The sequence below is a fragment of the Ambystoma mexicanum genome, chromosome 10 (genome assembly GCF_040938575.1).
Source record: "Ambystoma mexicanum isolate Mex_15411 chromosome 10, UKY_AmexF1_1, whole genome shotgun sequence".
Classification (NCBI taxonomy): domain Eukaryota; kingdom Metazoa; phylum Chordata; class Amphibia; order Caudata; family Ambystomatidae; genus Ambystoma; species Ambystoma mexicanum.
Genome location: NC_090932.1, coordinates 1,338,503,465 through 1,338,530,049, shown reverse-complemented (window position 1 = coordinate 1,338,530,049; position 26,585 = coordinate 1,338,503,465). Strand labels below are relative to the sequence as shown.

General features: G+C 50.4%; 1 protein-coding gene across 4 annotated transcripts in view; it reads left to right on the top strand.

Annotated features, from left to right (window-relative positions):
• Positions 1–388: 388 nt before the first annotated feature.
• LOC138492319 (E3 ubiquitin-protein ligase TRIM39-like) overlaps positions 389–26,585 on the top strand; it is a 171,849-nt gene continuing 145,652 nt past the window's right edge. The window contains exons 1-2 of one of the 4 annotated variants that reach the window (XM_069619368.1): positions 389–923; positions 6,282–6,377. In XM_069619368.1, coding sequence (XP_069475469.1) covers positions 513–923; positions 6,282–6,377 — 507 coding nt within the window. In that variant the 5' untranslated portion in view covers positions 389–512. The remainder of the gene's footprint in view (positions 924–6,281; positions 6,378–26,585) is intronic. The other 3 variants (XM_069619369.1, XM_069619366.1, XM_069619367.1) reach the window with 3 other exon arrangements.

Below are 26,585 nucleotides of genomic sequence, written 5' to 3'. Positions count from 1 at the left end.
TGACAATGCGAATAAGAAAATACAACCCAAGAATAAGAAAACAACGTCGCAGACTTTTTTAGTCTTATAAAACCATGCATATGCCAGTTTTACCCAATGCATTAATTAACAAAACATAAACGCTTCACACCAGAATATCTGTTGCAAATAGTCATATTTAATTTTCAGCGCATTTGGAAATAAATAAATACAGATATTATACAGCGCGTGCTCGCGTTCCGATACAATAAAAGAAAATCGGTAATATTGCGAAAAATACTGTTTAACGTGAAAAAACGAAAGCTAAGAAAAACAAAAAACCATAGCAAGTGCTACAAAAATGAGTGAAACGGAAGCGGAATCAGCATGGGGGCGTGCACAGTCTCACTCGAGCAACTGTAGAATCCAGGAAATGATCTGAGAACAAGGAAGAGAACGTGAAACCCCTCCCCTTTACGCTGGTTCCTGTAAATGCACTGCATTTCAGTGTACCCGAAGGACGTTCCGTTTTATTATTATCTTTCTCGGGTCTGATGGCTGTTGCAAAGACACTAGAAGACTTGCAGAAGCAAGCTTCTTGCGCCATCTGTTTAGAATACTATAAAGATCCTGTGATCACAGAGTGCGGACACAATTTCTGTCGCGCCTGCATCACAGAGTCGTGGAAGGATGTGTATCAACTCAACTGCCCTGAGTGCAGAGTGGCTTGTCAGCGCTCAAATCTGAGACCTAACAGGCAGTTGCTGAGCATTGCCGAAATTGTCAGGCAGTTTTATAAAGAGGCAGAGCGGCGACAAGAGATCACGACGTGTGAAAAGCACGAGGAGAAAATGAAATTCTTCTGCGAGGAGGAACAGAAAGCTATTTGCGTTGTATGTCGAGAATCCACGGAACACAAACTTCACAAGGTTCGACCGCTAGAGGAGGCTGCAGAGGAGTACAAGGTACGGACACTACGGGTTTTGGAGAGAGGAGAGGGGAACAGGGTGCTGCTTTCCCTATCAAAGGCTGCAGACGCTTAATCCTTTTAAATTGCAATAAAGTCATATGAAAAGCTTTCGTTTTCAGCTCGCAGCATAGTTGAGTACCGGTACTCTCTTTCAGGTGTTGAGAAGTGCAGGTACTGGCTACATGATCTGTCGACTACACCTGCTGCTTTGAGGAGCTGCAAACATCCATGTACAGTATGGTCTGCATTTTGACCATCAGTTGGCTGGGTGCTCACAGTGTGCTCTTGTAAAAAAAAGCTGCAACATTCTGTCATAAGTCCTAAACTGGTCTACGTACAATTGTAGGTTAAACTAGCTTTGAAATAAATAGTGGTGAAGCCTAAGGTTTTTGCTGAATACGAGAGTTGCGGACTAAATCCTTCTAGTCGCATATAAATGAGCCATTGTTGGACAAGTTGTTGTTTAGCGTGGGGATACCAATGAGGATGAATTTGGTCTTGACTGGGTTAAGTTTAAGGTAGGCAGCCGACATCCAGGATTGGACGATGGCTAGGTAATTGCGAAGACGACTGATGTCCTTTGGACTTTTTATTCTCATGTACAACGGAGTATCATCCGTGTATTGGTGAATGGCTATATTGTGGCCTTTGGGGAGTGTATCCAGAGGCTCCATGTAGAGGTTAAAAAATAATTATGAGAGGATGGAGGCTTGGAGGACCCAGCAGGAGACTGGGAGTCGGTTAGTACTCAATGTGTTTATCTGGACAGCCTGTTTGCTCGGGAGGTAGGAGCTAAATCAATTCAGGACATGCCAGCGAACCCCATCCTGTCGCCGAGGAAGGAGAGGAGGATACTGTGTTCAACTGTGTCAAATTCTACCTAGAGCTCAAGGAGGACGAGGAGGCACGAGTCACCCTTATCCATGATTTGCAGAGCATCATCTACCACCTGGATGGTGGCTGTAGTTGATTGATTACAGTGAGTAGTTGTGAAGCATCGTTTTGCCAATAAACGATAGGTTCATAATGGTCGGTAGTTAGCCGGGTTGTCTGAGCCTAGGCTCGTTTATTTTCAAAAGAGATCTATGAGACCAGTTTTTAGGGTGTCTGGGAATGACCCTTCTGTGAGGGAGGCATTAATGATGCAGATTAGTGCATTCAACGCCGGGCCCATCAACTGTTTAATGATGGAGGCTGGGATGATATCTTCAGAGTAGGAAGTAGGTTTGAGAGAGGTGATTGGTTTTAGGAGGTCTGGCTGTGAGAGACAAGAGCATTCAGTACAAATACAGAGTGGCAGTGTGTGTGCTGGAGTGCAGTGGGGCTAATGCTGTGGGAAGTCCATTCGATATTCTGTGGAATTTTGTCTTTTTTTCAGTAAACTAGTTGTTTTTGTTGCATTTTACCTGAGTCTCTTGTATCTCGAAGTTGGGTGAGGGTTTGGTACACTGCTTTACTACTTTTAAGAGGGCTTTGCTCCTGGTAGAGACTGCCGTAATAGCAGTGGAGTAGTAAGCAGCTTTGGCCTCGGTAATCAGATTCCTACAATTGGCGCAGAGAGGTTTGCGGTTGATGAGAACTCCAGCAGGGGTCAAAATTAAGATTCAATAGGCAGGAGCAAAAGTCGGCTGCTGGGTATCCAGCATGAACCAGTGAGCAGGAATTACCATTGGGGATCAAGGAGCTAGGCCATAGCCTACTGTAAGTCTAACTTTCATATAAGATGCAAACATATATGACAGTGTTTCCAGCAGTGCTTCCTTTTTGCAACTAAGTAAGCCCTATTGTAACAGTGCCACAATGCTCAAGGGCCGCTGTGTGTGCTTTATAAATCTAAAATAAAAAAATAAATACATATCTTTATGTCCATTATTTATGCCTCCTTATGCTTTAAATGTTGTTCATATGTGACGTAAAGTACATGTATGCATTGTCTCAAATGCACAGAGCTAACTTCACATAGGTGTGTTTGTTAGGGATCAGTTGTCCTGGGGAGCCAAAAGTAGCTACTGTTAGCTGTTGGTATCATGTTAACCAGGCTCTTCTAGGCTACAAGCAGGAGATAAATAGCTCCCGGCACCCCTCAATTTCGAACCCTGTCCAGGGTTACATTTTGTGCACCACTGTTTCTCCAGGGCACGGATTGAGTGTTTGTTCAAGGCGAGCTCAGGGATTTACCAAAGGGCATATTGTTTGGTCTTAGCCCAGGTCATTTTTAGTGGGCATGAGTATCAGCTATATTCATAGCTGAGTTGTTGAATAATTCTAGGAGGACTGAGGCACTCCCTCTAGTGGCAAGGTCTGCAACATTTGCTTCTAGCTCATTGACTGCAAGGGTTTGATTGAGTGGTGCTGAGTTAGGGGCCATTTAGCCTGACCTTGTTAGACTGTGTGATCGACAGTAGGATGGTATCATGGTGGGACCAGTCATGTGGGTTACAGTCTGCGCAGGTGTTAGGTGGGGGGGTGATGCAAAGACTAAGTTTAAGGTGTTGCCTTTATTGTGCATGTGGGAGAAATAAGTTTGCTTAACGTCAATGGATCTGCTAAGTGAAAAAAACGTGCTTTGAGTGTGATTGTCGCCGTGAGACCCAGAGACATTAAAATCTCTTAGAAACACATTATTAGTGTGTGCTAGTTTGGCAGCGGAGAGTATGTTGGGGATGTCAGCAGTGGAAGAGCCACTCCTGTGAGATACACTGTAGATGAGAAGAAACGTGATGGATTCCTTGTGAGATAAAGGGAACCTGCAGGCCAGTGATTTGAACAAGCTTGTTCTGGGAGAGGGGATGATGGAGCGTGGCCATTCGCTCTTGTGGATGATTGCCACTTGGCCTCCTGCCCTTCCTGGACGCTCGGCATGTTGTATGCAGTAGCCTGGAGGAGGAGGACATTGAAAACATGGGGGGCTGATCGGATAAATCAGGCTTCAGTGACAAAGAGGTCATCAAGGATGTTGTAGGAGATGAGGTTAGCGATCTCTGGTGTGAGCAACTACTGAGCGAGCATTGATCTGCAAGAGGGGCCTATCGGGCCCGAACAGGCACAGGCAGGTGTCCTGGATTCCTTATGAAGCTACCTGGAGGGGGCAAAAACTGGTTGGGAGAGGAGGGGCAATGAGTGACAGGGCCTAGTCACGTGACCAGCAGCCTCCTCAATGCATTCTGCTTGGAGCTGGTGTGGAGTTCTTAAGAAGCTACTTGGAAGGTGTGAAAACTTAAATCAATGTGTATCTTTAACCCCGATCCTGTTTCCTAGCCAGCATCGAAAGCAGCATCTTTTAAGACGCTTCAAGTCCTTTAATCATACCACTTTGTTAGTTTATCGAACGCACCCTGGAGTGATTCCCTTGCCAAAACAGGCGCATTATGCACCTTTCAGCCTTTAGGTACTTTTACTTCTGAATACAGTTTTATGAGCAGAGCTCTTCTGCAATCTCAACTTGCTAGTGAGCACTTTATGGGACAAAGGCTTGGCTGCAAAATGCCCCAAAGTATCGCTCTCATTCAAAATATGGGCACAGTGTGCAGGTTGCACATACATCTTGAATGTGCACATTTCTCCCCCAACCTAGAACATTTCCTCACTTTTCCAACACATATTACTTTCTTCTAGCTTCCCACTCAAACACCAGCAGTGTTATGGAGACTAGCCACATTCACTAGGATTAACATCTGCACAAATTCAGGATATGAAATTCTTATAACGCCTCTGTTGAAAAAGTAGTGTAGGCAGGCCTGACTCGATTAAGATTTCGGATTGAACCCCATGTACCTTCAAAACATCACAAAACTATCTTAATATGCTCGCCGTTAATTTGTAGAATCACCTCTTCAGGTTGTATTCCCTCCTCTCAACAACCCTCAGAAATGACCTGTCCATACTTCCTTTGTCCCACCCAGATATCTCAGAGAAAAGCACCTTCAGAAGCACACCTACTCCAATCCACATCGAAGGAAAAACATTCCCTAGAAACACAACCGTCAATATCTGTTGTATGAAACACACTTCTGCACGCAAATGCATAATGTTTTCCCTTTTCGCTGGACGCTTACCTCTCTTGGCCTTTCAACCCTCCACCCTGTTGGCTCCTCTCCATGTTACCCTCCCTTTTCATAACTGTTGTATGGCCTCTCCTTCCACCCCTACTAACGTACACCTTTTACCACTTTGACACATTTTTACTACTACCTCTAGTTTGGGATTCTTTGAATCCAGAAGCGTTGTGTATTTTACTGTTTCTTGTCCTCATCATTAGCTGCTCACCAATGTACTCATCAGTAACCCCAGTGGACTTACTTACTAAAACCAGTTGGGGAAACGTCTCGCTGAGGCTTACTGTCTCACAATCCTGGTTGCCGCAGCCTTTCATTGGTGTTCCAGTGAGTATTTCAAGGCACTCCTGGTGCTGGTTCCGCCTTATCTCTTGATGCCTATCCAGCCTTCTGACACTGCACGACTTAAGTGTAGTTCTCCATTTGTGTGTGCTTGCTTGTATGTTCCCTTCTAGCAAGGATCGGCAGATGCTTTTCTGATTGCCAGTGGCCTATCTCGTTGGTGTATGGCATGCACCATCCTCTCTCTACGCACAGCTATTGCAGCCTTCTTGAACAGTACACAGGAACACCTTCCGTGTAGACTCCTCTGCACTCTGTACTGCATTAGATTACTGATGGTGCATGCAGCCCCTCTGCTCAGCAACTCCCCTACTCCATGTGATCTAACGTTTGTTGGGAGCTCTCTGGTCAATGTAGGGAGTCGTTTTCTCCCAACTTCATTTGCAGGGTACCAACACTGAGCAGCTACTGGTTCCTCTGAACCAGCCAACTCTGACACAGCCACCTTCCGCACCTTTAATTAAGAGATGGACAACACAGCCCTGACCACAGCCACAGGTCACTGCTGCACCCTGCTTCATAGGTGTACTTTCTAGGAAACACGTTGTTGCCTCTTAGGTAAAATAAGACCCGGCGAAGTATGACAAAGAGAAAGCTTTATTAGAGGATGTTTTCTTCTCTTTAAAAAATATTATCCTGTTAAATCCAGGAACCTTTCACAGTAGATGCCTCTGTTCTATGTTTCTCCTTTGCCCCCCGCATCCTCCGGAGCCCTCCGGAGCCCCACAGTTCGAAGAACACTGTTCTAGATTTATAAAGATTACAAGAAACATACCAAAAATTAACATCTCAAACCTCATTCCTCAAAAATAATTGAAGAAAATGGAACTGAAATTTGAAATTCCCTTTTCCTTTAAACCATACACTCCATTTAAAGAAACAATATTTCCATTCTGTAAATGATCACGTTTTGGCTAGTCTATATTCAAAAATAGAATGCATTCCTTTTTTTTCAGGAGGATCTTAAAAAGCTGTTGGCTGAATTGGACTGTAATATTTCTAAAGTATGTAAAGAGAAATCCGAAATTGAGAGGAAGGCACGAGAACTCATGGTATGTGGTGCTTTTGAATATCTCTTTTTTTAGAAAAATATCTTGCCATGATTTGATTAGAGACACACCACAAGCTGCAGAGAAATATTGGAACATCTGCACAAATATATTTAACATTTATGGTGAAACGAAAAATTAACATTTGCAGGGGAGACTTGAAAATCTGCCGAAAATGTATGTTATTAATCCTCTGTAAAATTGTAAAAGTAAAAACAACAAACCAAATCAAAGTACAATCATTAAATGTATTTTCAACATTCCTGAATGTTAAGAAATCAGTGTTTGTGGTGTTGCTTTTCTACGTTTAGAACTGCAGCTGCTGTCACCACTCCCTGGTTCTATTCATTCCACCTTTCTACAAGAGTATGTGGGCTTTGTCTCTGCCTGGAAGTGCAGCTTTGGAAATTCCATGGGCATGGAGAGAAAATATGCAAGATATTTTCAAAATTTCACAAATTTCCAAAACCGTTGAGAGATTTCTATTATCTATAGAGCATTTTAAAAATCTGTGTTCATTCAGAAATGTGCGTTTTCGGCATGGAACTCGTTTTCCCAAGACGGTCCCAGGATCTAATATTTATCCCACGAACAAATTGGCACAGCTTAACGAAAGATTTACGGATGGATCAAACACAACATACCTCCTGCACTGGTCCTGGAACCAGAAGTCCAGGGCCTAAAATGTAACGTTCTAAAGACCAATTAATTCGCTTACACTCCACTGGAATTGTAGTGTCCTGGCACCATTCTTTCATCATAGCATATTGGGGTCTGGACCTACAAGAAACATTTGGTAGTTCAGTGTCTTTGTCTAGGCTGTTTCACCTACTAGGACAGTAGATGCTTTCGGGTGATGATTTGCATAATTATTTTTTGGATTCTGGAATGGGCTGGTGAATGGTTCCCCCTCCTGCTCTATGTGACTAGTGCCTTAACTTAGATTCCCCCATGGGTACTGGATCACTGATATCCTGTAGATGACCCCCTGCTGTTCCATACCTCGGCCACCAGTTGACTCTCTGGTCCTTACATTCCAGCTCCTGCCCTCCTCCTTGTGCTGTTCTTGTTTATTTATTTATTTATTTATTGATTGATTTATTGTGCATTTGTAAGGCGTCCATACATCAAGTAAATTGTGTTTCAAAGCGCCCACATGGCAATAGGGAGTGAACATTAGAATGAAATGCAAATATAACAAAGAAAGATAGAGGTACTAGGCCTTGTGAGCATTCAGAATGTGCAAGTGCAGAGAGAGAGAGAGAGAAGGGATGAGAGGCAATAGGGAGGGAACATGGGAATGAAATGCAAATATAACAAAGAAAGATAGAGGTACTAGGCCTTGTGAGCATTCAGAATGTGCAAGTGCAGAGAGAGAGAGAGAAGGGATGAGAGGCAATAGGGAGGGAACATGGGAATGAAATGCAAATATAACAAAGAAAGATAGAGGTACTAGGACTTGTGAGCATTCAGAATGTGCAAGTGCAGAGAGAGAGAGAAGGGATGAGGGAGTGGGGGGAAGTGCTAAGAGTACCACAGAGGGAAGTGCTAGGGAGTAGGCAGCTGTTAAGGGACTTGGTGAGAGTGGTCAACTGCCTATAAATTAGTAAGTGCAGGCCTGTTGTGGCACAGGTCAGCGGGTGCCAAGGCAAGTGCTGGGAGCCGGCAGAGGCTGAAGGCGATTTGGCGTGGGAGGCCAGGGCCCAGGTGGACACATAAGGAAGGTCTTGAGGAGATTCTGGTATTTGAGGAGAGAACAGGGAGGCTGTTCCATAGGAGGGAGCCTGCCGAGGAAAGAGAACAGCCACCAGCTTGCTGTTTAGCGAAACGCTTGACACACAGAGAGTTGGTGCCGGAGGAACGTAAAGATCTGGAGGGAGACTATATAGTGAAATTTAGTTTTAGATAGCGGGGTACCCGGCCCCAGACACCGTTATGGATGACGCAGAGGGCTTTGAATTTGATCCTTGCAGCAACCGGGAGCCAGTGGAGGGAATTTAGGGCTGAAGAGATGTGGTCCCTGGGCTTGAGGCCAAGGATAATTCTTGCAGCCCTGTATTATATTAGCTGGAGGGGTCGCAGAGAAGAAGAGGGTAGATTAAGGAAGAGGCTATTGCAGTAGTCTAGCCTAGAGAGAACCAGAGCTCAAGAGACGATGAGCTTCTGGGGGAAAGTGAGGAAAGAAAGGATTCCTTTGAGGAGGTGGAGTTGAAAGTGGGTCTTCTTAGCAAGGAAGGGAGGGAGAGAGTTGTAAGTGGGCCTTCTTAGCAAGGAAGGGAGGGAGGAAGGAAAGACAGAGTCGAAGATGAGTCCAAGGTTTCTAGCTTCAGATGAAGGAGAAGGTGGAGGCCCTATAGAAGGAGGCCAAAGTGAGGGGAAGAAAGAGGAAGCAGGATTCCTAATGGGAAGGATCTCAGTCTTGCTGGCATTGAGGCAGAGATCATTCGATGTACACCAGACTGGATGGCGATAGGCAGTCAGGAATGACGGAGGAAGTAAGGAGAGGATCCGAGGGAAGTTTGAATATTTGTGTGTCATCCGCATAATACTGGAAGTTGGGGGAGAAGGTGGAAATGAGGTGTGCAAGTGGAGCAAGATGGGTGTTAAAGAGCCAGTGAGAAAGGTTGGAGTCCTGGGGTATGCCGCAGGTGGAGATAGTTCAAAAACAGCCCAGAATAACTGTAGTTGAGGAAGGAGGTCAGCCAGTCCAGTGCCCGCTCCGAGATAACTAGGGTATTGTAGAGCCGTTTTATGAGGAGGGAGTGGTTGACTGTGTCAAATGTAGAGGAGAGATCAACAGTTGGAGAGTTGGAGTCGAGTGATGCAAGCAATTCCTCACAGGTGTTCAGAAGAACAGTTTCTGTGCCTCTGAATGCTCAGAATCCAGATTAATGGTCATGTAGGGAACCAGTAAGTTCAGTGTGCTGGGTCAGTTGAGGGAAGGCAAGCTTCTCCTAGAGTTTCCCAAGGAAAGGGGTGATAAAGATGGGGCAGTAGTAGGCTGGAAAAGACGGGTCTGCAGATGGTTTTTCCAGAAGGGGGAGCACAAGGTAGTGCATGAGGGAAGAGGGGAAAGATCCAGTAGCAAAAGAGTGGTTGCAGAAATCGGCAAGTGCAGTGGTAAGAGGGCCAATATTGTCCTTAATGGTTCTGGAGGAACAGGGGGAGACCTGTTTGGAGTAGTCCTTCATGGAGCGGACAACTCTGGTGACCTCATCAGGTGTGATAGGAGGGAAGGAGAAGAGAAAAGCAGAGGGGCATGGGAAGCCATACGAGGCAGGGGGCAGGGATAGGGGGAGAGGGAAGCAAGGGTGGCCAGGATGTCCTGAGTTTTTGCAGTACCTATGTGTCCAGTGTGTTGCAGAGGGCCTGGGAGGGAAGAGGTGAGGGGGAGACTGCGGACGGGTTGGCTAGTTCCTTGCAGATTTAAGAGTTCAGCCGTGTTGTTGGATGCAGCAACAACACAAGCCTGGATGTGGGTTCTGTTCTAGGTCTGGGGCAAAAAGGTCAAGAGTATTAGTGATGGCAAGATGGAGGTTGCTGAGAGCGGAGTCAGAGGTAGAGTCTGTAGTGGGGAGAGAGGGGGGATGAAAGCAGCAGCTGACACTCGTTTCATTGGACGGACGCAGGGGGTGCAGTCAGATAGCAGAGAGAACAGAGGTGAACTATTACTTCTTCTCTTAATCTCTCTTTCCTGCTCCTGTGCTCTCTTCTCCTCTGACCACTCCTTTTCTCTCGTTATTGATCCCTCCTCTTCTTCCTCCAGACTCAAAGCACCACACCACCACCACCTCCCAGGAATGCTGTTTTCTCCCATACAAATTTAATGGAGTGCTGGTTCCTTTTTATAGTTTGTTTATTTGGGGCATTGGAGTAGTGAGGGCTCTGGTTGGTTGCACATTCCTTTGTGGGTTTCCCTAACTCTGATTTGCCATGGTACCTTGCCCCACCTCTTCCCATTGTAGTTAGATCACCCCTTAACAACAGGTAAGGATAATTTTCTAATGATTTGGTTTGTTTACCCACCATGTTAGGTTAAGGCAGGAGTGCCATGTTTGCTACTTGACTCAATTCATGAGGAACTGGTTCTCTCCCCTCTGATCTTGGTATTTAACTGAATATTGCAGTCCTTGATCGTACATCCAACATGCACATCTAACATTAGGAGCCCAGTCGGCTGTACGTTGCCCTTTTGATGGAACTATCTGTTTGTGGTCAATGCTGCTTCTACAACTTCATCCATACAGACTTTACCTGTTTTTACAGGTTACAATATTACGTGCACCTCCGCAAACCTCATGCGGCATGTGAAAACCTGGTTTGTGGAAATGCCCGGTTCCAGAAAAGCTGTTTGTAAAAATTATGAGTACCAAACTACCCTGTCAGACAAGTCTATAAGTCAGGCAGTGTGTTACACAAACAGATGGACCACGTTTTTTGCAGAGGTTGGCACTAAATGGAATTAAATATCCCATTTGGGAGGCCACCAGGGGGCGCGGGCAAGATGGCCGCCTGAATCTCAAGCTCCCCGCATGGCCCCGGGAAACTCACGGAAAAACATGCCTTAAGTGCATTTTAACCCCATCTATCAGCGATTGTTGAGAAGGGGAACCGCTGTGGACCACCCAGAAGCTGGTCCGGACTTCGGAGATGCCCCCGTTCCCTAGATAACGACCTGTGAACGGCGACCCCCCCCAGCACCTGAGGGAAGGCCCCGCACGGGAGCCGCACATCGCATATCGCCTAGCTGCGTAGCGGTGGGAGGAGGTGAAATCCCCACCCGCTCTGACTCGTGCACCGAGGCCTGAGGTCCTCTCGACAGCTCAGGCGGGCCCTGCGGAGATCCCCTTCAGCGGCTTGGGCTGCACGGCTGACGGCCCCTGCCTCTCCTGACATCTCAGAGGAGTCCCCACGCCAGATGCGACGGGTCATCCGACCCCACCAGAGAGGAGTAACGGCCCGTGCGACCGACACACAGGGCCCAATGCCGGGCGGGCCTTCCAAGAAGTTCCAACGGCTGCCGGCGACCGGTCCTCCCATCATTGGCGATACGGGGGCACCACCGCCACACCTACCGCTCTCACCACCAGTGATTCGTCTGTGCCCGAACCGACGCAGCGGCGCACCGCGGAACCATCCCAACGGCCCACGTTTCCACACCTGACCACCGCCCCAACGGCCTACATCCCCGCAGCCCCCACGGGGCTCTGGATCAGCAACAGAGGTGCCCACCCGACGACCGGAGAAGGCTCAGGCCGTCGTGGGAGCGCGCCTGAACCACCCCGCCAGCCGGCAGGACACCTCAGGGGAACCTTATAGCTTGGTGCAATTGATACTCCATGAACTGGAGGGAGACCCTTGCGCAATACCAGTACACGCGTGGGTCCCTCGAAATGGAGACCGGCCCTGCAGCCTCGCAACCCACGGACATGAATGCCATACAGAGCAACATCCAAACGATCTTAGAAGAGATTAGGGGTATGAGGACAGACATGGGGGCCAAGTTGGCGGACCTCACGGCCAAGGTTTCAATGCTGGAGGATCGGGTAGAAGGGGTTGAGTGTAACCAGGTATCGACGGACATCCTCGAGGCACAAATGGAAACTAGATTTCAGGAACTGCGCTGCCGCGAGGCGGACCTCCGGCTCTAGGTCGACGACATGGAGAACCAGGAGAGGAGAAACAACTTGAGAATTTTTGGCCTTGAGGAGACGGAGGGAGAGACCCCGGCTGGACTCAAAAGCAAAATCCAAGACATCATCAGGATTGTCCTGGGGTCGGACTCGGGGGAGACTCTCCTGCTTGATAGAGTCCATCGGGCCGGCGGGGGGGGCAGAGGTCCACGCTCAGTTCTAGCAAGATTTCACTATTATAAGGACAAGGCTAGGGTGTTGGAGAGGCTCGAACCCTACGGGATATTCAACATGGTAACTCCAGGGTGACGATTTACCAGGATCTCTCGGCCCTCACTCTCCAGATGCGAAAGAAATGCGGCACTATCACCAGGTGGCTGCAGGAAAAGGGGACACGCTATCGCTGGGGCAACCCATTCCACCTAGCATTTGAATGGCAGGGCCAGAGGTACCAACTAGTCACGGAGGCGGAAATCCGAAGGGCCACCGAGGATCTCACAGGCGACATTGCGGGACCATCAGAAAATCGGGATGAAACCAACGGAGATCGCCCTCGTGCCCCTCAAGGCCTGGACCTCACCCAGGAGAAGCTAAAGGTCAAAGGTTCACGTAAATTCCGAAAAACCAGACATCCACCCACAGACCGAGGAGATCCTGTATGAGCATACGAGCAGCAACCAAGGCTCGCCTTTCTGCACAGAAGGCCTGATCCACACCCCATGCAACGACCCATGGAGTCCGCCGTTCATAGTGCTTTCGCCCCACGGCCCGTGATGAGTTCTTTGCTTAATCGACTTCGGTCAGGGTTGCAGTGTTGCCCATTTAGAGGCTGTTGTATGGTTTCATAGGAAGTAGCACGACAACTCCACATGGGCAACGGCCAACGCCTCTCCGGGCCTCATGTCGTGATACGCCCCGCTAGGGGCAAAGGAGACACGACCAGGTACCAGAGCCTGGCTCGGGAGTCGCTACAGCCAGTTCCCCACAGCGGATCAGAAAGGGCCGGTACTTAACAAAGAGAGACAGGTTGGAAAGCGCTACACCCAAGAAAATGTTTTCCCGGGGCCAGGGAAGCGACCCTGGTGGTTCGTTGCCAGTCACATCCCCACCCGGGGACCCGGCGGCGAACGCCCCACAAAACGGGTAAGGGGAGGGGGAGGAGGGGAGGGGCGTTGCCCCACGGGTGGCTCGAGGGGAAAGGGGAAACCAGCTCAAACTATGGACACTTTTTTTTGCAACGGGCTCCGAGTAGCGGACACTTAGAGGCGATATCAGTGCGCATAACAAAAAATGACAATGATTGAAGCAAAGATAGGCACGCTGAACGTCAAGGGCCTTAACTCCCAGAATAAGAGATCTCTCACGAGCAACATGTTCAGTAAGCAACACCTAACGGTTCTTTTCCTACAGGAGACACATTATAGGCAAGGCAGGGAATCCAAGATCAAGGGGAAAGACATTGGGTGCAATTACTGGGCCTCACACAGAAGTTCTAAGAAGGAAGGGGTGGGAATCCTCCTGAGCAGAGCGTTCCATCTCACAGACAAAGAAACCAAGAGGGGTTTTGGTGGTCGTTTCTTGGGCATTAAGGGAACCTGTGACGATGAGCGCGTTACCCTGGCCACACTATACGCGCCCAACTCAAAACAAAAATCAACCTTTTGTTAGTCTCGGAGGAGGGGAACGGGGTGGCACAACAGCCGAAGGTAGAAGCCATAACTTGTGGCGTTGCAATGATACACTCCTCAGGGACCCAGTATTTAGTGATTTCATGAGGCAGGAAATGCTGGCCTATTTTGAGACAAACGACACCGGCGAGACGGATATGTCCATGGTGTGGGAATGCTGCAAAAGCCACCTTCAGGGGCCTTCTCATAGTGGAGGGTTCGAGACATAAACGGGAGAGAGGCCTAATCGGGGGTAAACTCCGCACAGAGCTGGGCGCTCTGCGATGGAGACTGGGCCTCCCGGGGGTGGATCGAGGGGCTCTCCTGGAGGAGATGCAGGGCAAAAGACAGGAACTCCATACGGTCCTCATAGGGGAAGTCATCAAGAAAATGAGATACACTAAGCAGAGGTACTATGAACGGGGAGATAAGGTGGGGACCCTACTGGCGCAGAGGGCTCGGGGCTGCAGGGTTGAGAGGGGAGTCACTCGTCTCAGGGATGGAGTGGGCGGGATTCACGGGGGCCGCGAGGAAATAGTGGACTATTTTGCAGACTATTATAGCGAACTCTATTCCAAAAAGGCAGGCGAATCACTGGAGGACATCCGTGCCTACCTGGCGGAACACCCTCTGCCTAGGCTGTCTGATGTGGAGCTAGAGGTCCTGGAGAGAGATATCGGAGGAGGAGGTGGAGGGCGCCATCAAAAGATTGAAGGTGGGAAAGGCACCGGGGGAAGACGGCTACACACTTTTACAAACAGTCCCAACCCATCCTGCTGAAGCCCCTGGCCAAATTGTTTAACCAGATCAGGAACCGGGAGTCCATCCCACCAACATTTTTGCAGGCCCTCATCACTGTTATACCCAAACCCGGCAAGGACCAGACGGAATGTGGGTCTTACAGACCCATCTCACTCCTCAATCTGGACGCTAAGATGTTTGCCAGAGTCCTGGCCACCAGACTTGAGAGCTGCCTCCCGTGCCTGGTACACCCCGACCAAGCGGGATTTGTCTTGAACAGGCAGGGTTCTGATATTATGCGGAAGACGCTCCATGTGCTTGCCTCGAGAGGGGTCTGCGACGAGGGCTCTTCTACTGGCCCTTGACGCGGAGAAGGCCTTTGACAGGGTCAGCTGGGCCTTTATGAGGGAGGTATTCACGACCCTGGGTATGGGCCCAGGTGGCTGGGTTGGATCTCCACACTCTACTCCTCCCCCTCCGCTAGAGTGGTGGCAAATGGGACCGAGTCGAGGACATTCCCCCTCGAGCGTGGTACACGGCAGGGATGTCCTTTGTCCCCCCTAATTCACGCGCTCGTGAGGGAACCATGGGCAATCTCGATCCGCAACGATGCGGCCATCAGGGGGGTACAGGTCAGGGAGATGCAGTGCAAAGTCTGCCTTTTTGCTGACAATGCACTGCTCTATATCACAAACCCATCCCAAACAGTCCCCCGAATACTGCAGGGCCTCTCGCGCTATGGGGACCTATCGGGGTACAAAGTTAATCTGGAGAAATCGGTGGCGTTCGTAGGGGGTAATTTACCAGACTCAGAGATGACCTTTGTTAACGGGCTCCCCTTCAGGCTGAGAGACGACGGATTCCGGTACCTTGGAGTCCAGGTGTGATGCTGGAAATGCATCAGAGGGACAGGGCCTCTGAATCATTGTCCTTTACTGCTTTTTATCGTGTGTTCTGTCATGTTTTCTGCCCAGGAGTCCATGTGGGACTACTGGCAGTGCAGCTCTCTCTTTTGGTTTGGTGAACAGACCCATGGGATACCCTTATGGCACCCATGGGTAGGGGTACAACCCTGTGCCCCTAGTGTATGTTTTTGGGCACGTGTGGGTGGTCCACAGAGCAGGGTATGGGCTGGTGGCAGCTCCATGCTGAATTTGACAGGTTCTCTGGGTGTCCTCCAATTTGGGATACCCAGGCCCTGCCATTGGGATCAGTTGATTCCTGATAGGAAACAAGATGGCCCCTGTGGCCTCTTGCTTTCTATTGCCTGTTACCTTGTTTCCCAAAGTCCTGGGAAGCCCTGACTCTGTCCCTTCCCCCTGACTGGCTGTTGGGTGGAAGTTCCATATATGGTGTTGTTGTGAAGGCCCAGCTAGACTGACTGGAGCCTTCCCAGTGACTGTATGTTGTGGGTACCTCCTGTGGGTGGGACCTTGGTGAATGGAGTGTGTGACCAATATACACTCCTTGTTGTGGTTGTCTGGTTTCTGGCATGAGAGACAAAGACTGAGACAGCCCTGCCCGAAACTGGCCTGAATGCAGTGTGTAGTGTTGAATGGCTGGGTACTTGTCCCAATCCACATTGCTTGTTGTGAGTGTCTGAAAGGGAGGAGTGTGGCCTGAATGCACTGTGTGCCTGATTGGCTGACTGACTGCATGAATGCCCTTCTGTATGATTGGCTGCTGAGTGTGTGCCAGCAGTGTGGATGAGAGACAGAATAGTATATCTGGGGACCTCTCACCACTGGTAATTGTTCAGAAGCGTTCTGGAGTTGAGTCTCCACTCTAAGAGTAACTGGAACTGCTGATCCTCGACGTCCAGCTGGAAGAAGAAGACTTGCTGTTGCATTTGCTTCGACCGATCTAAAGGCTGCCGAAATCGTCGAAGACTGACCCGAGAGAGGACCTGGTAAGGCGTCCTCTTCCTGTGCTCCGAGGGACCATCGAGCACCGCTCCATCTTCGCCGAAGCGCCCTGGAAGACAGACCCTCGAAAGGCTGCCGACCCGAGACGGGACCGCCGAGGAGATCGAAGTGAAGCACCCGGACATCGCCGCCGTCGAAGTCCATTGCCGTCGACCAGGGTTCGCAGGTTTGTGTAACCGCTGGAGGCCCGTCGAAGTTGTGTTGCCCAGTCGTAGGAACCACTTGACGCCGTGCCGCCGACGACCGGAGCCGTCCGCTCCTTGCCTAAGAACATTTGAATCGAAGGACTCCCTCGTCCGCACCGTCGACCGCTTTATCCTGCCGGAGAAAGTCGAGGACGACCAACGCGCCGAGGAGAAACCTACCGGTGGGTTTCCCGCCACCCGAAGACCACAAAGACTCGAACGACTCGACGCCCTTGCTGGGCCTCCGTCTCCACAATCTTTGCGGTCCAGAACTATTGTCACCGAGGTGCCCCGCACGCCTCTGCCTTGCAGGACGCCGACGCTCCGACGCCGACGAGCACCGCTCGGACGAAGCTGCCGCCTCATCGACGCCGTTCTACCCGGTTTGTTGTCGGACGTTCGACGCCCCGTGTCTCCCGCTTGAAAGGGAAGGCATTCAAGAAGGGCCGTCGATTCCCCGACGCCGAACGCTGAGTTCCTCGACGGACGTTCGACGCCCCGTGTCTCCCGCTTGAAAGGGAAGGCATTCAAGAAGGGCCGTCGATTCCCCGCCGCCGAACGCCGAGTTCCTCAACGCTTCTCGACGCCTCTCGACGATCCGTGACTCCCGCTTGAAAGGGGGTCGCTCAAGAAGGATCTGTCGACGCCTCTTCGATGAACTCGACTCCACCAGGTACATTGGGCGGGTAAAAACATTATAGGACGGAATAAGACTTGCAGAACAATATATGGACTGGGTTTGTGCTATATCTTTATTTTACAGGTTGCCCAGGTGGGGGGATCTCCACACAGAACTGTGTCTAGTGGTAGGGGCCAGTATTCTGCCTATTGCTCAACCATCTTATTTTCTCTCCTCTCTCTATTGCTGGTTTCACTCTATTGATCTGTGTGACATTGTTACAGTATTGTTGATGCACTTTAATGAGATCTAATACAAAGGGTGGTACCACTTTAGAATTGTATATATTTGCCATTGTTGATTTTCCTAAGTACAAAGTGAGTTATTATGATAAGTGTACATAACCTTGAATATTGATTATATAAAGACTGTGTTCTAACCAATACAGTGTGTGGACATTCCTTTGTGGGGGCTTGGGGACTACACTGTACTTAAGAACCAGCCTGCATCACCTCCTGAGAAGCTAGGCCTTGATTGCTCGTCCATTGCTACCGTAATAGAGAATCTTGGCTGGGGTCTTCTGTGCCTCTCTCCTACCATATAGAGAGCAGAAGTACAGACACCCCCCACCGGTCCTTTACAGCTGGTGGCAGCAGTGGGATGCTTATGGTTTTAAGAATCAGTGTATAACCGTGCGACTTACAAAATATCTGCACTTTATTAAATTAAGGTTTAGTTGTGTACAAGATAACTGCATTACAAACAATGGAGTCTATTGCAAATGGCAAATTGACTCGGATGAGCTTGGAGGCTCTCCAGAGTGCTTGTGAAGCCAGGGAGTTAGACTTTGTGGATAAGTCTAGGGCTGAGCTGATAGCTGCCCTGGTGGACTACCAGACTGATGGTGAAACTCTTGATGAGAGGGGGAATGCAACCAATGAGGACTCTGCCCCTGGGGTTTCTGCTGAATCTGTTTCTGGGAATGCCGCCATTCCTGCTGCCTCTGTTCCAAACCCCAGCAATTCCTTGGAGCTTGAGTTATTAAGGATGAAATTGGCCTTTGAATACCGCAAGTTGGAAATAGATGCTGAACTTAAGAAAGAGGAGTTGGCTCAACAAGTGGAGCTCAAGAATAGGGATCTTGAACTCAGAAATAAGGACCTTGAACTCAAGAGCCAGGACATTGAATGTCAGAGAATCCAGCTAGAGAAAGCTAGAGTGGAGACTTCAGCTAAAACCAGTGAGAGTGTCAGGTCCCCAGCCACCAAGTTTATGAAAGATTTGGTTGGTGTATTTGTGGAGGGTTCAGATATCCTCCAATGGATTGAAGCGTTTGAAATGGCTTGTGCGATTCATGATGTTGATAAAAGAGATTGGGCTAAGTGTTTGTTAAGCAGAGTGCCTCAAACTGGATATGACTGTATTCTGAAGCTGAGTGTGGAAGAAAGGGGTCAGTATGAGTGTATGAAGTCTGCTTTGATTGCCAAGTTTGGCAATACACCTACCCAATACCTTAGAAGGTTCAGGGATTTTAAGAAAAGAGAGAATGTGTCTTGGGTTGACTGGGTGAGTGCTGCGCACATGAACATGATGGGGTGGATTGATGGATACAAGGTTAAGACTGTTGTTGAATTGTCCCACCTCTTGTTTTTTGAGCATTTTTCTGAAGCCTGTTCACCAGAGCTGCGTCAGTATGTGGCTGACCAGAACATTTTGGACCCCTTTAAGCTGGCTAGGTTGGCTGACAAGTGGGTCTCCCACCGGGTGTCCCCTAAGGACTCCAGTGGGAAGGACAAGGACAAAGAAAAGGGGGCCTCTCAGAAAGCTGAGGAGTCCCACAAGCAGTCACAGTCGGGTAAACCTAAACCTTCCTCTCCCAAGACCCAAAAATCTAGTGGGGATAAGTCATCTGTGGGTGGGAATAAGAGTAGTGGTCCACCTGCTGCAAAGCAGGCTCCCAGTGGTTCAAGTACCGTACCCCGCACTCCTGGCGCTTGTTGGGACTGTGGGGCTCTGGATCACAGAAGGGATGACTCCAAGTGTAAAGGTAAGGCACTTGGAGTACAGGCTGTCAGCCTGACCTACCCTTACCCCGTGTCTGAGGTGGAGGCCACTGTCCTCCCCTCCTCTACCGGGATCACATTTGGTGCTCCGGTAGAGATTTCCTTAGTGTCCCTTGGGGCCTGGGACCAGTATGCAGAAGTACTGGCGACTATCCCACAGAACACCCGTAGGTTTTTGAGAAGTGTCCTCTTGAATGGCCAGCCTTCTACTGGTTTGAGAGACACTGGGGCAAGCATGACAGTGGTGGACAGGACCCTGCTCAAGCCAGAGGACTATGTAGGTGCTCCTCTGAGAACCACCAGGTTAGCTGGTGGGCCTCCCAAATTATCGCCTGTAGCCTTAGTCACACTCATGATTGGAGACAAGACAGCAAAGCTTCCTGTCCTGGTACAGGACAATGTCCCTGCTAACATTCTGTTAGGAAATGATCTAGTAGAGTTGGGGTTGATCTCGGATGGTCTTCCCATGACTGCTGCTGCAGTCACTAGGTCACAGGTGACACCGGGTCTAGCTGTGAGTCAGGTACCCGAGCCAAAGGCGAGGCCTAAGGCAAGAAGAAGGAAGACCAAGAAGGCCACCTCTGTGGAGGGAACACCTTCTCTTCCTGCTGTTCCGACAGCACCCATTGGGATCCATGCTCCGGACGGGCTGGGTCCAGTGGAAAACCCAAACTCAACTCCTGTGGGAGAAGAGACAGAAGACTCTCCTGTGGGAGAGGTTCTCAACCCGGAGGATCATCCCGACCTTCAATGCTTGTTAGCTGAAGGGGGACCCTCCCGGGCAGACTTCTGTAAGGGACAGAGAGAGTGCCACTCTCTCGAGGGACTGAGGAAACAGGCCCTGTCCCAGGCACAAGGAGAAGTGCCTAGGACATTCCGGATTTATTGGGAGGGTGAGCTCCTTGTTAGTGAGCCCACTAAGCCTGAACCTGGTGCCCTCAAGAGGTTGGTGGTACCCCAGGTTTACAGGCCCTTCCTACTGCAGTTGGCGCATGAGGTGCCCTTGGCTGGTCATCTTGGGACCAAGAAGACTAAGCAGAGGCTCTCTGCCCATTTCTACTGGCCACAGATGGGAGTAGAGGTGGAGTCCCACTGCAGGACCTGCCCAACTTGTCAGTTGTCTGGCAAGACTGGAGGCAGTGTCATTGCCCCACTGCAGCCATTGCCAGTGGTTGGCACACCATTTGAGAGGGTGGGCATCGACATCGTCGGTCCCCTTGACCCTCCCACTTCAGGTGGACATCGGTTCATCCTGGTCTTGGTAGATCATTCCACCAGGTACCCTGAGGCAATAACCCTTGGGACTGTTACTGCCAAGGTGGTTGCCAGGGCTCTCCTGGGCATTTTCACCCGTGTTGGATTCCCCAAGGAGGTAGTCTCTGACAGAGGATCCAACTTCATGTCTAGTTACATGAAAACCATGTGGAAAGAGTGCGGGGTAACCTACAAGTTCTCCACCTCTTACCACCCCCAGACCAATGGTCTGGTTGAGAGATTTAATAAAACTCTCAAGGGCATGCTAGGGGCTTTGGAAGAACCCCTAAGGAGGAAATGGGATCTCCTCCTGCCATGCCTGCTGTTTGCTGACAGAGAGGTACCTCAAGAGGGTGTTGGTTTCAGCCCCTTTGAGTTACTCTTTGGACATCCCGTGAGGGGGCCCCTCGCCTTGATCAGAGAAGGCTTGGAAGCCACCCGTCCTGGTCCCGCCAAGCAAGTGGGGGACTATGTGTTAGGCCTCAGACGGAGGATGACGCAGATGATGGGTCAGGCAACAGCAAATCTCAAGGCCAGCCAGGAATTGAATAAGTACTGGCATGACCTTAAAGCCTCGCAAGTGGATTGGACTCCGGGACAGGAAATCATTGTGATGGAGCCTACCAAGCCTAGAGCTTTGGCAGACAAGTGGACTGGACCCTTCAGGATCATCTCCAAGATGGGCGAAGTCAATTATCTGGTTGACATGGGAGCCTCTGGGGTAGCCCCTCAGGTATTCCATGTCAACAGGCTCAAGCCTTTCCACCGGCGAGCAGAAGTCTCATGTCTCTTGCTAGCTTCAGGGCAAGAAGAGGATGAGAGTGAGCCCCTTCCTGATTTGCTGCATAGCAACCCTCAGGATGGCTCAGTGGAGGGAGTACATCTCTCTCCGTATTTGACAACAGAGCAACAGAGGGCCTGCAGGGCTTTGCTACAACAGTATGCCTCTCTGTTTTCACTGACGCCAGGCCTTACACCGTGGTGTAGGCATGAAATTGACACTGGTGACAGTGTGCCTGTCAAAAGCAGGTGCTACCGTATGTCAGATACCGTCAAGAACCACATCCAGGCTGAGGTCGCCAAGATGTTGGATCTGGGTGTTATTGAACCGTCAACCAGTCCCTGGTCCAGTCCAGTGGTCCTTGTCCCCAAGGCAAGTTCCCAGGCGGGTACCAAGGATTGCAGGTTCTGTGTGGACTACCGAGGAGTCAATGCCGTCACCAAAACTGACGCGCACCCATTGCCCAGGGCTGATGAGCTCGTGGACACCATAGGTGCTGCCAAATTTGTGAGCACCTTTGACCTTACCTCAGGCTATTGGCAAATAGCTCTGACGGACCATGCCAAGGAAAAGACGGCCTTCTCAACACCTGAGGGACTCTACCAGTTTAGGGTCATGCCTTTTGGGTTGAAGAATGCCCCTGCCACCTTCCAGAGATTGGTCAACCATTCGCTCAGTGGGCTGGAAGCCTTTTGTGTGGCTTACTTAGACGACATTGCCGTCTACAGTTCCACCTGGGAAGAGCATTTGACACATCTGGATAAGGTGTTGCAGGCCTTGAAAAGGGCTAACCTCACTATCAAGGCCACCAAGTGCCAGATACCTTGGTAGAAAGTCACCTATCTTGGTCATGAGGTAGGAGGGGGTCAAATCCAACCTCTCTCCAGTAAAGTACAGGATGTACAGAACTGGAAGACTCCCACTACTCAAACCGAGGTGAGAGCCTTTTTGGGCCTCACTGGGTACTATCGCAATTTCGTGGCAGACTATGGAACCATAGCTGCACCCCTGACAGCTCTAACTTCACCCAAACAGCCTAGCAAGGTTAATTGGACCGAAGACTGTCAGAGGGCCTTTGATGGCTTGAAAGAAAGTCTGTGTAGGGCACCTGTGTTGTGTGCGCCTGACTACAGCCGACCCTTTATCGTCCAGACGGATGCCTGCGACACCGGAATTGGAGCTGTCTTGTCCCAGTTAGATGACAAAGGGAGAGAACATCCTATCATATTCATCAGTAGACAACTCAAGGGTAGAGAACTTAGGTGGGCTACTGTTGAAAAGCAGTGTTTTAGCATAGTTTGGAGCCTTAGGCGTTTTAGGCCCTACCTTACAGGGTCTACCTTCAAGGTCCAAACAGATCATAAGCCCCTGAAGTGGCTTATGCAAATGAAGGGTGAGAATCCGAAATTGCTCAGGTGGTCCATTAGCCTGCAAGGGCTAGACTTCACCATAGAGCACAGACCAGGGAAGAGTCACGATAATGCAGATGGCCTTTCCAGAAGGTATGTTGACCGTCTGGATGAGGGTGTCTATCCCGTGGGAGATTAGACACCCTCCACCTCAGTCTGGGGGGGGCGACTGTGATGCTGGAAATGCATCAGAGGGACAGGGCCTCTGAATCCTTGTCCTTTACTGCTTTTTATCGTGTGTTCTGTCATGTTTTCTGCCCAGGAGTCCATGTGGGACTCCTGGAAGTGCAGCTCTCTCTTTTGGTTTGGTGAACAGACCCATGGGATACCCTTATGGCACCCATGGGTAGGGGTACAACCCTGTGCCCCTAGTGTATGTTTTTGGGCACCTGTGGGTGGCCCACAGAGCAGGGTATGGGCTGGTGGCAGCTCCATGCTGAATTTGACAGGTGCTCTGGGTGTCCTCCATTTTGGGATACCCAGGCCCTGCCATTGGGATCAGTTGATTCCTGATAGGAAACAAGATGGCCCCTGTGGCCTCTTGCTTTCTATTGCCTGTTACCTTGTTTCCCAAAGTCCTGGGAAGCCCTGACTCTGTCCCTTCCCCCGGACTGGCTGTTGGGTGGAAGTTCCATATATGGTGTTGTTGTGAAGGCCCAGCTAGACTGAGTGGAGCCTTCCCAGTGACTGTATGTTGTGGGTACCTCCTGTGGGTGGGACCTGGGTGAATGGAGTGTGTGACCAATATACACTCCTTGTTGCGGTTGTCTGGTTTCTGGCATGAGAGACAAAGACTGAGACAGCCCTGCCCGAAACTGGCCTGAATGCAGTGTGTAGTGTTGAATGGCTGGGTACTTGTCCCAATCCACATTCCTTGTTGTGAGTGTCTGAAAGGGAGGAGTGTGGCCTGAATGCACTGTGTGCCTGATTGGCTGACTGACTGCATGAATGCCCTTCTGTATGATTGGCTGCTGAGTGTGTGCCAGCAGTGTGGATGAGAGACAGAATAGTATATCTGGGGACCTCTCACCACAGGTAATTGTTCAGAAGCGTTCTGGAGTTGAGTCTCCACTCTAAGAGTAACTGGAACTGCTGATCCTCGACTTCCAGCTGGAAGAAGAAGACTTGCTGTTGCATTTGCTTCGACCGATCCGAAGGCTGCCGAAATCGTCGAAGACTGACCCGAGAGAGGACCTTGTAAGGCGCCCTCTTCCCGTGCTCCGAGGGACCATTGAGCACCGCTCCATCTTCGCCGAAGCGCCCTGGAAGACAGACCCTCGAAAGGCTGCCGACCCGAGACGGGACCGCCGAGGAGATCGAAGTGAAGCACCCGGACATTGCCGTCGACCAGGGTTCGCAGGTTTGTGTAACCGCTGGAGGCCCGTCGAAGTTGTGTTGCCCAGCCGTGGGAACCACTTGACGCCGCGCCGCCGACGACCGGAGCCGTCCGCTCCTTGCCTAAGAACATTTGAATCGAAGGACTCCCTCGACCGCACCGTCGACCGCTTTATCCTGCCGGAGAAAGTCGAGGACGACCAACGCGCCGAGGAGAAACCTACCGGTGGGTTTCCCGCCACCCGAAGACCACAAAGACTCGAACGACTCGACGTCCTTGCTGGGCCTCCGTCTCCACAATCTTTGCGGTCCAGAACTATTGTCACCGAGGTGCCCCGCACGCCTCTGCCTTGCAGGACGCCGACGCTCCGACGCCGACGAGCACCGCTCGGACGAAGCTGCCGCCTCATCGACGCCGTTCTACCCGGTTTGTTGTCGGACGTTCGACGCCCCGTGTCTCCCGCTTGAAAGGGAAGGCATTCAAGAAGGGCCGTCGATTCCCCGACGCCGAACGCCGAGTTCCTCGACGGACGTTCGACGCCCCGTGTCTCCCGCTTGAAAGGGAAGGCATTCAAGAAGGGCCGTCGATTCCCCGCCGCCGAACGCCGAGTTCCTCGACGCTTCTCGACGCCTCTCGACGATCCGTGACTCCCGCATGAAAGGGGGTCGCTCAAGAAGGATCTGTCGACGCCTCTTCGAAGAACTCGACTCCACCAGGTACATTGGGGGGGTAAAAACATTATAGGAGGGAATAAACTTGCAGAACAATATATGGACTGGGCTTGTGCTATATCTTTATTTTACAGGTTGCCCAGGTGGGGGGATCTCCACACAGAACTGTGTCTAGTGGTAGGGGCCAGTATTCTGCCTATTGCTCAACCATCTTATTTTCTCTCCTCTCTCTATTGCTGGTTTCACTCTATTGATCTGTGTGACATTGTTACAGTATTGTTGATGCACTTTAATGAGATCTAATACAAAGGGTGGTACCACTTTAGAATTGTATATATTTGCCATTGTTGATTTTCCTAAGTACAAAGTGAGTTATTATGATAAGTGTACATAACCTTGAATATTGATTATATAAAGACTGTGTTCTAACCAATACAGTGTGTGGACATTCCTTTGTGGGGGCTTGGGGACTACACTGTACTTAAGAACCAGCCTGCATCACCTCCTGAGAAGCTAGGCCTTGATTGCTCGTCCATTGCTACCGTAATAGAGAATCTTGGCTGGGGTCTTCTGTGCCTCTCTTCTACCATATAGAGAGCAGAAGTACAGACACCCCCCACCGGTCCTTTACACCAGGTCACCCGCGACCCCGAGGGCCTATACCCGGCCAATTCCCCCCCCCTCTGGTCAGCAATCCGGAAAGACATAGAGCAATGGTCAGGGTCGGGGCTCTCCTGGATGGCACGTCTCAACCTCATAAAAATGGTAATCCTCCCCAAGTTTTTATTTCTCTTCCAAATGCTCCTGGTGCTGATCCCCAAAACGTTTTTCAAGGAAACGAAGCGCGTCCTCAACTTTCTCTGGTCAGGGAAGAAACACAGAATCTCCTACGAGGTGCTGACCAGACCGAAGGAGGATGGAGGGGTGGGATACCCTGACCTTGAAACATACCACAGGGCCTCCCAACTGAGGGTCCTGGTCGACCACTTTGCCCCGGGGACGAAAAAACAATGGGTAGCCATGGAAAACGGGCCTCTCGCGCCCGTCACCATAGAGGAATGGCTCTGGGTCCCGAGGAAAAAGATCCCCAGAAGTGTCTTGTGTCACCCAGTCCTAAAAATGTTGTGGTCCCTATGGAAAGAGGAAGGGGGTTATTACCGCTGGCTCACAACCTGGCCCTCCCCCTTGAGCTGCGTTTGGGCCCCCCCCTTCCTGGCCAAGATAGCGGAGCCAGCGGCGTACCAGACGTGGTTCGAGGCAGGCCTTAGCAGGACTGGTCACCTCTGGGTGGGGGGCTCTTTCTTACCCTTGACAGATCTGGAGGAGGCCCTGGGGATAGGCACCCTATCCTCTTTTCGCTATCTCCAGCTTAAGGGAGTCCTCACCGAACCATCCTGGGGAGACACCCTCAGGAGAGACCTTACAGACTTCGAAAAACTACTCCTTTCGGCGAGGGGCTCCAAGGGTATAATAGCCCGCCTCTACAAACTCTTCCTCTTTTCAGTCCCGCAAGACCCCCCACCTGCATGCACACAATGGGGAAAGGACCTGGGTGAGGAGATCGACGACGAGAGGTGGAGGGAGATGTGTAGGTGGGCCAACCGCTCCACGGCCTCACTCCAGTATCGCCACCAGGCCCTCAAGGTATTGCATCACTGGCACTACTCCCCGCAGAAGATTGCCAGAATGAGGCCGGGGTACGACCCACATTGCTGGAAGTGTAGGACCGAAAGGGGGGATTATATTCACATGTGGTGGAGGTGCCCGGTGGTCCAAAAGTACTGAGAGGAGGTTTTGATATGGATTAAGGGGATAGATGGGGTGGAGCGACCCGCCTGCCCCTGGCTTCTCCTTTTCGGAATTGACATTGGGGACGATCATGAAAATACCCATGACCACATCCTCCAGGTTATGTTGGTAGCGGCCA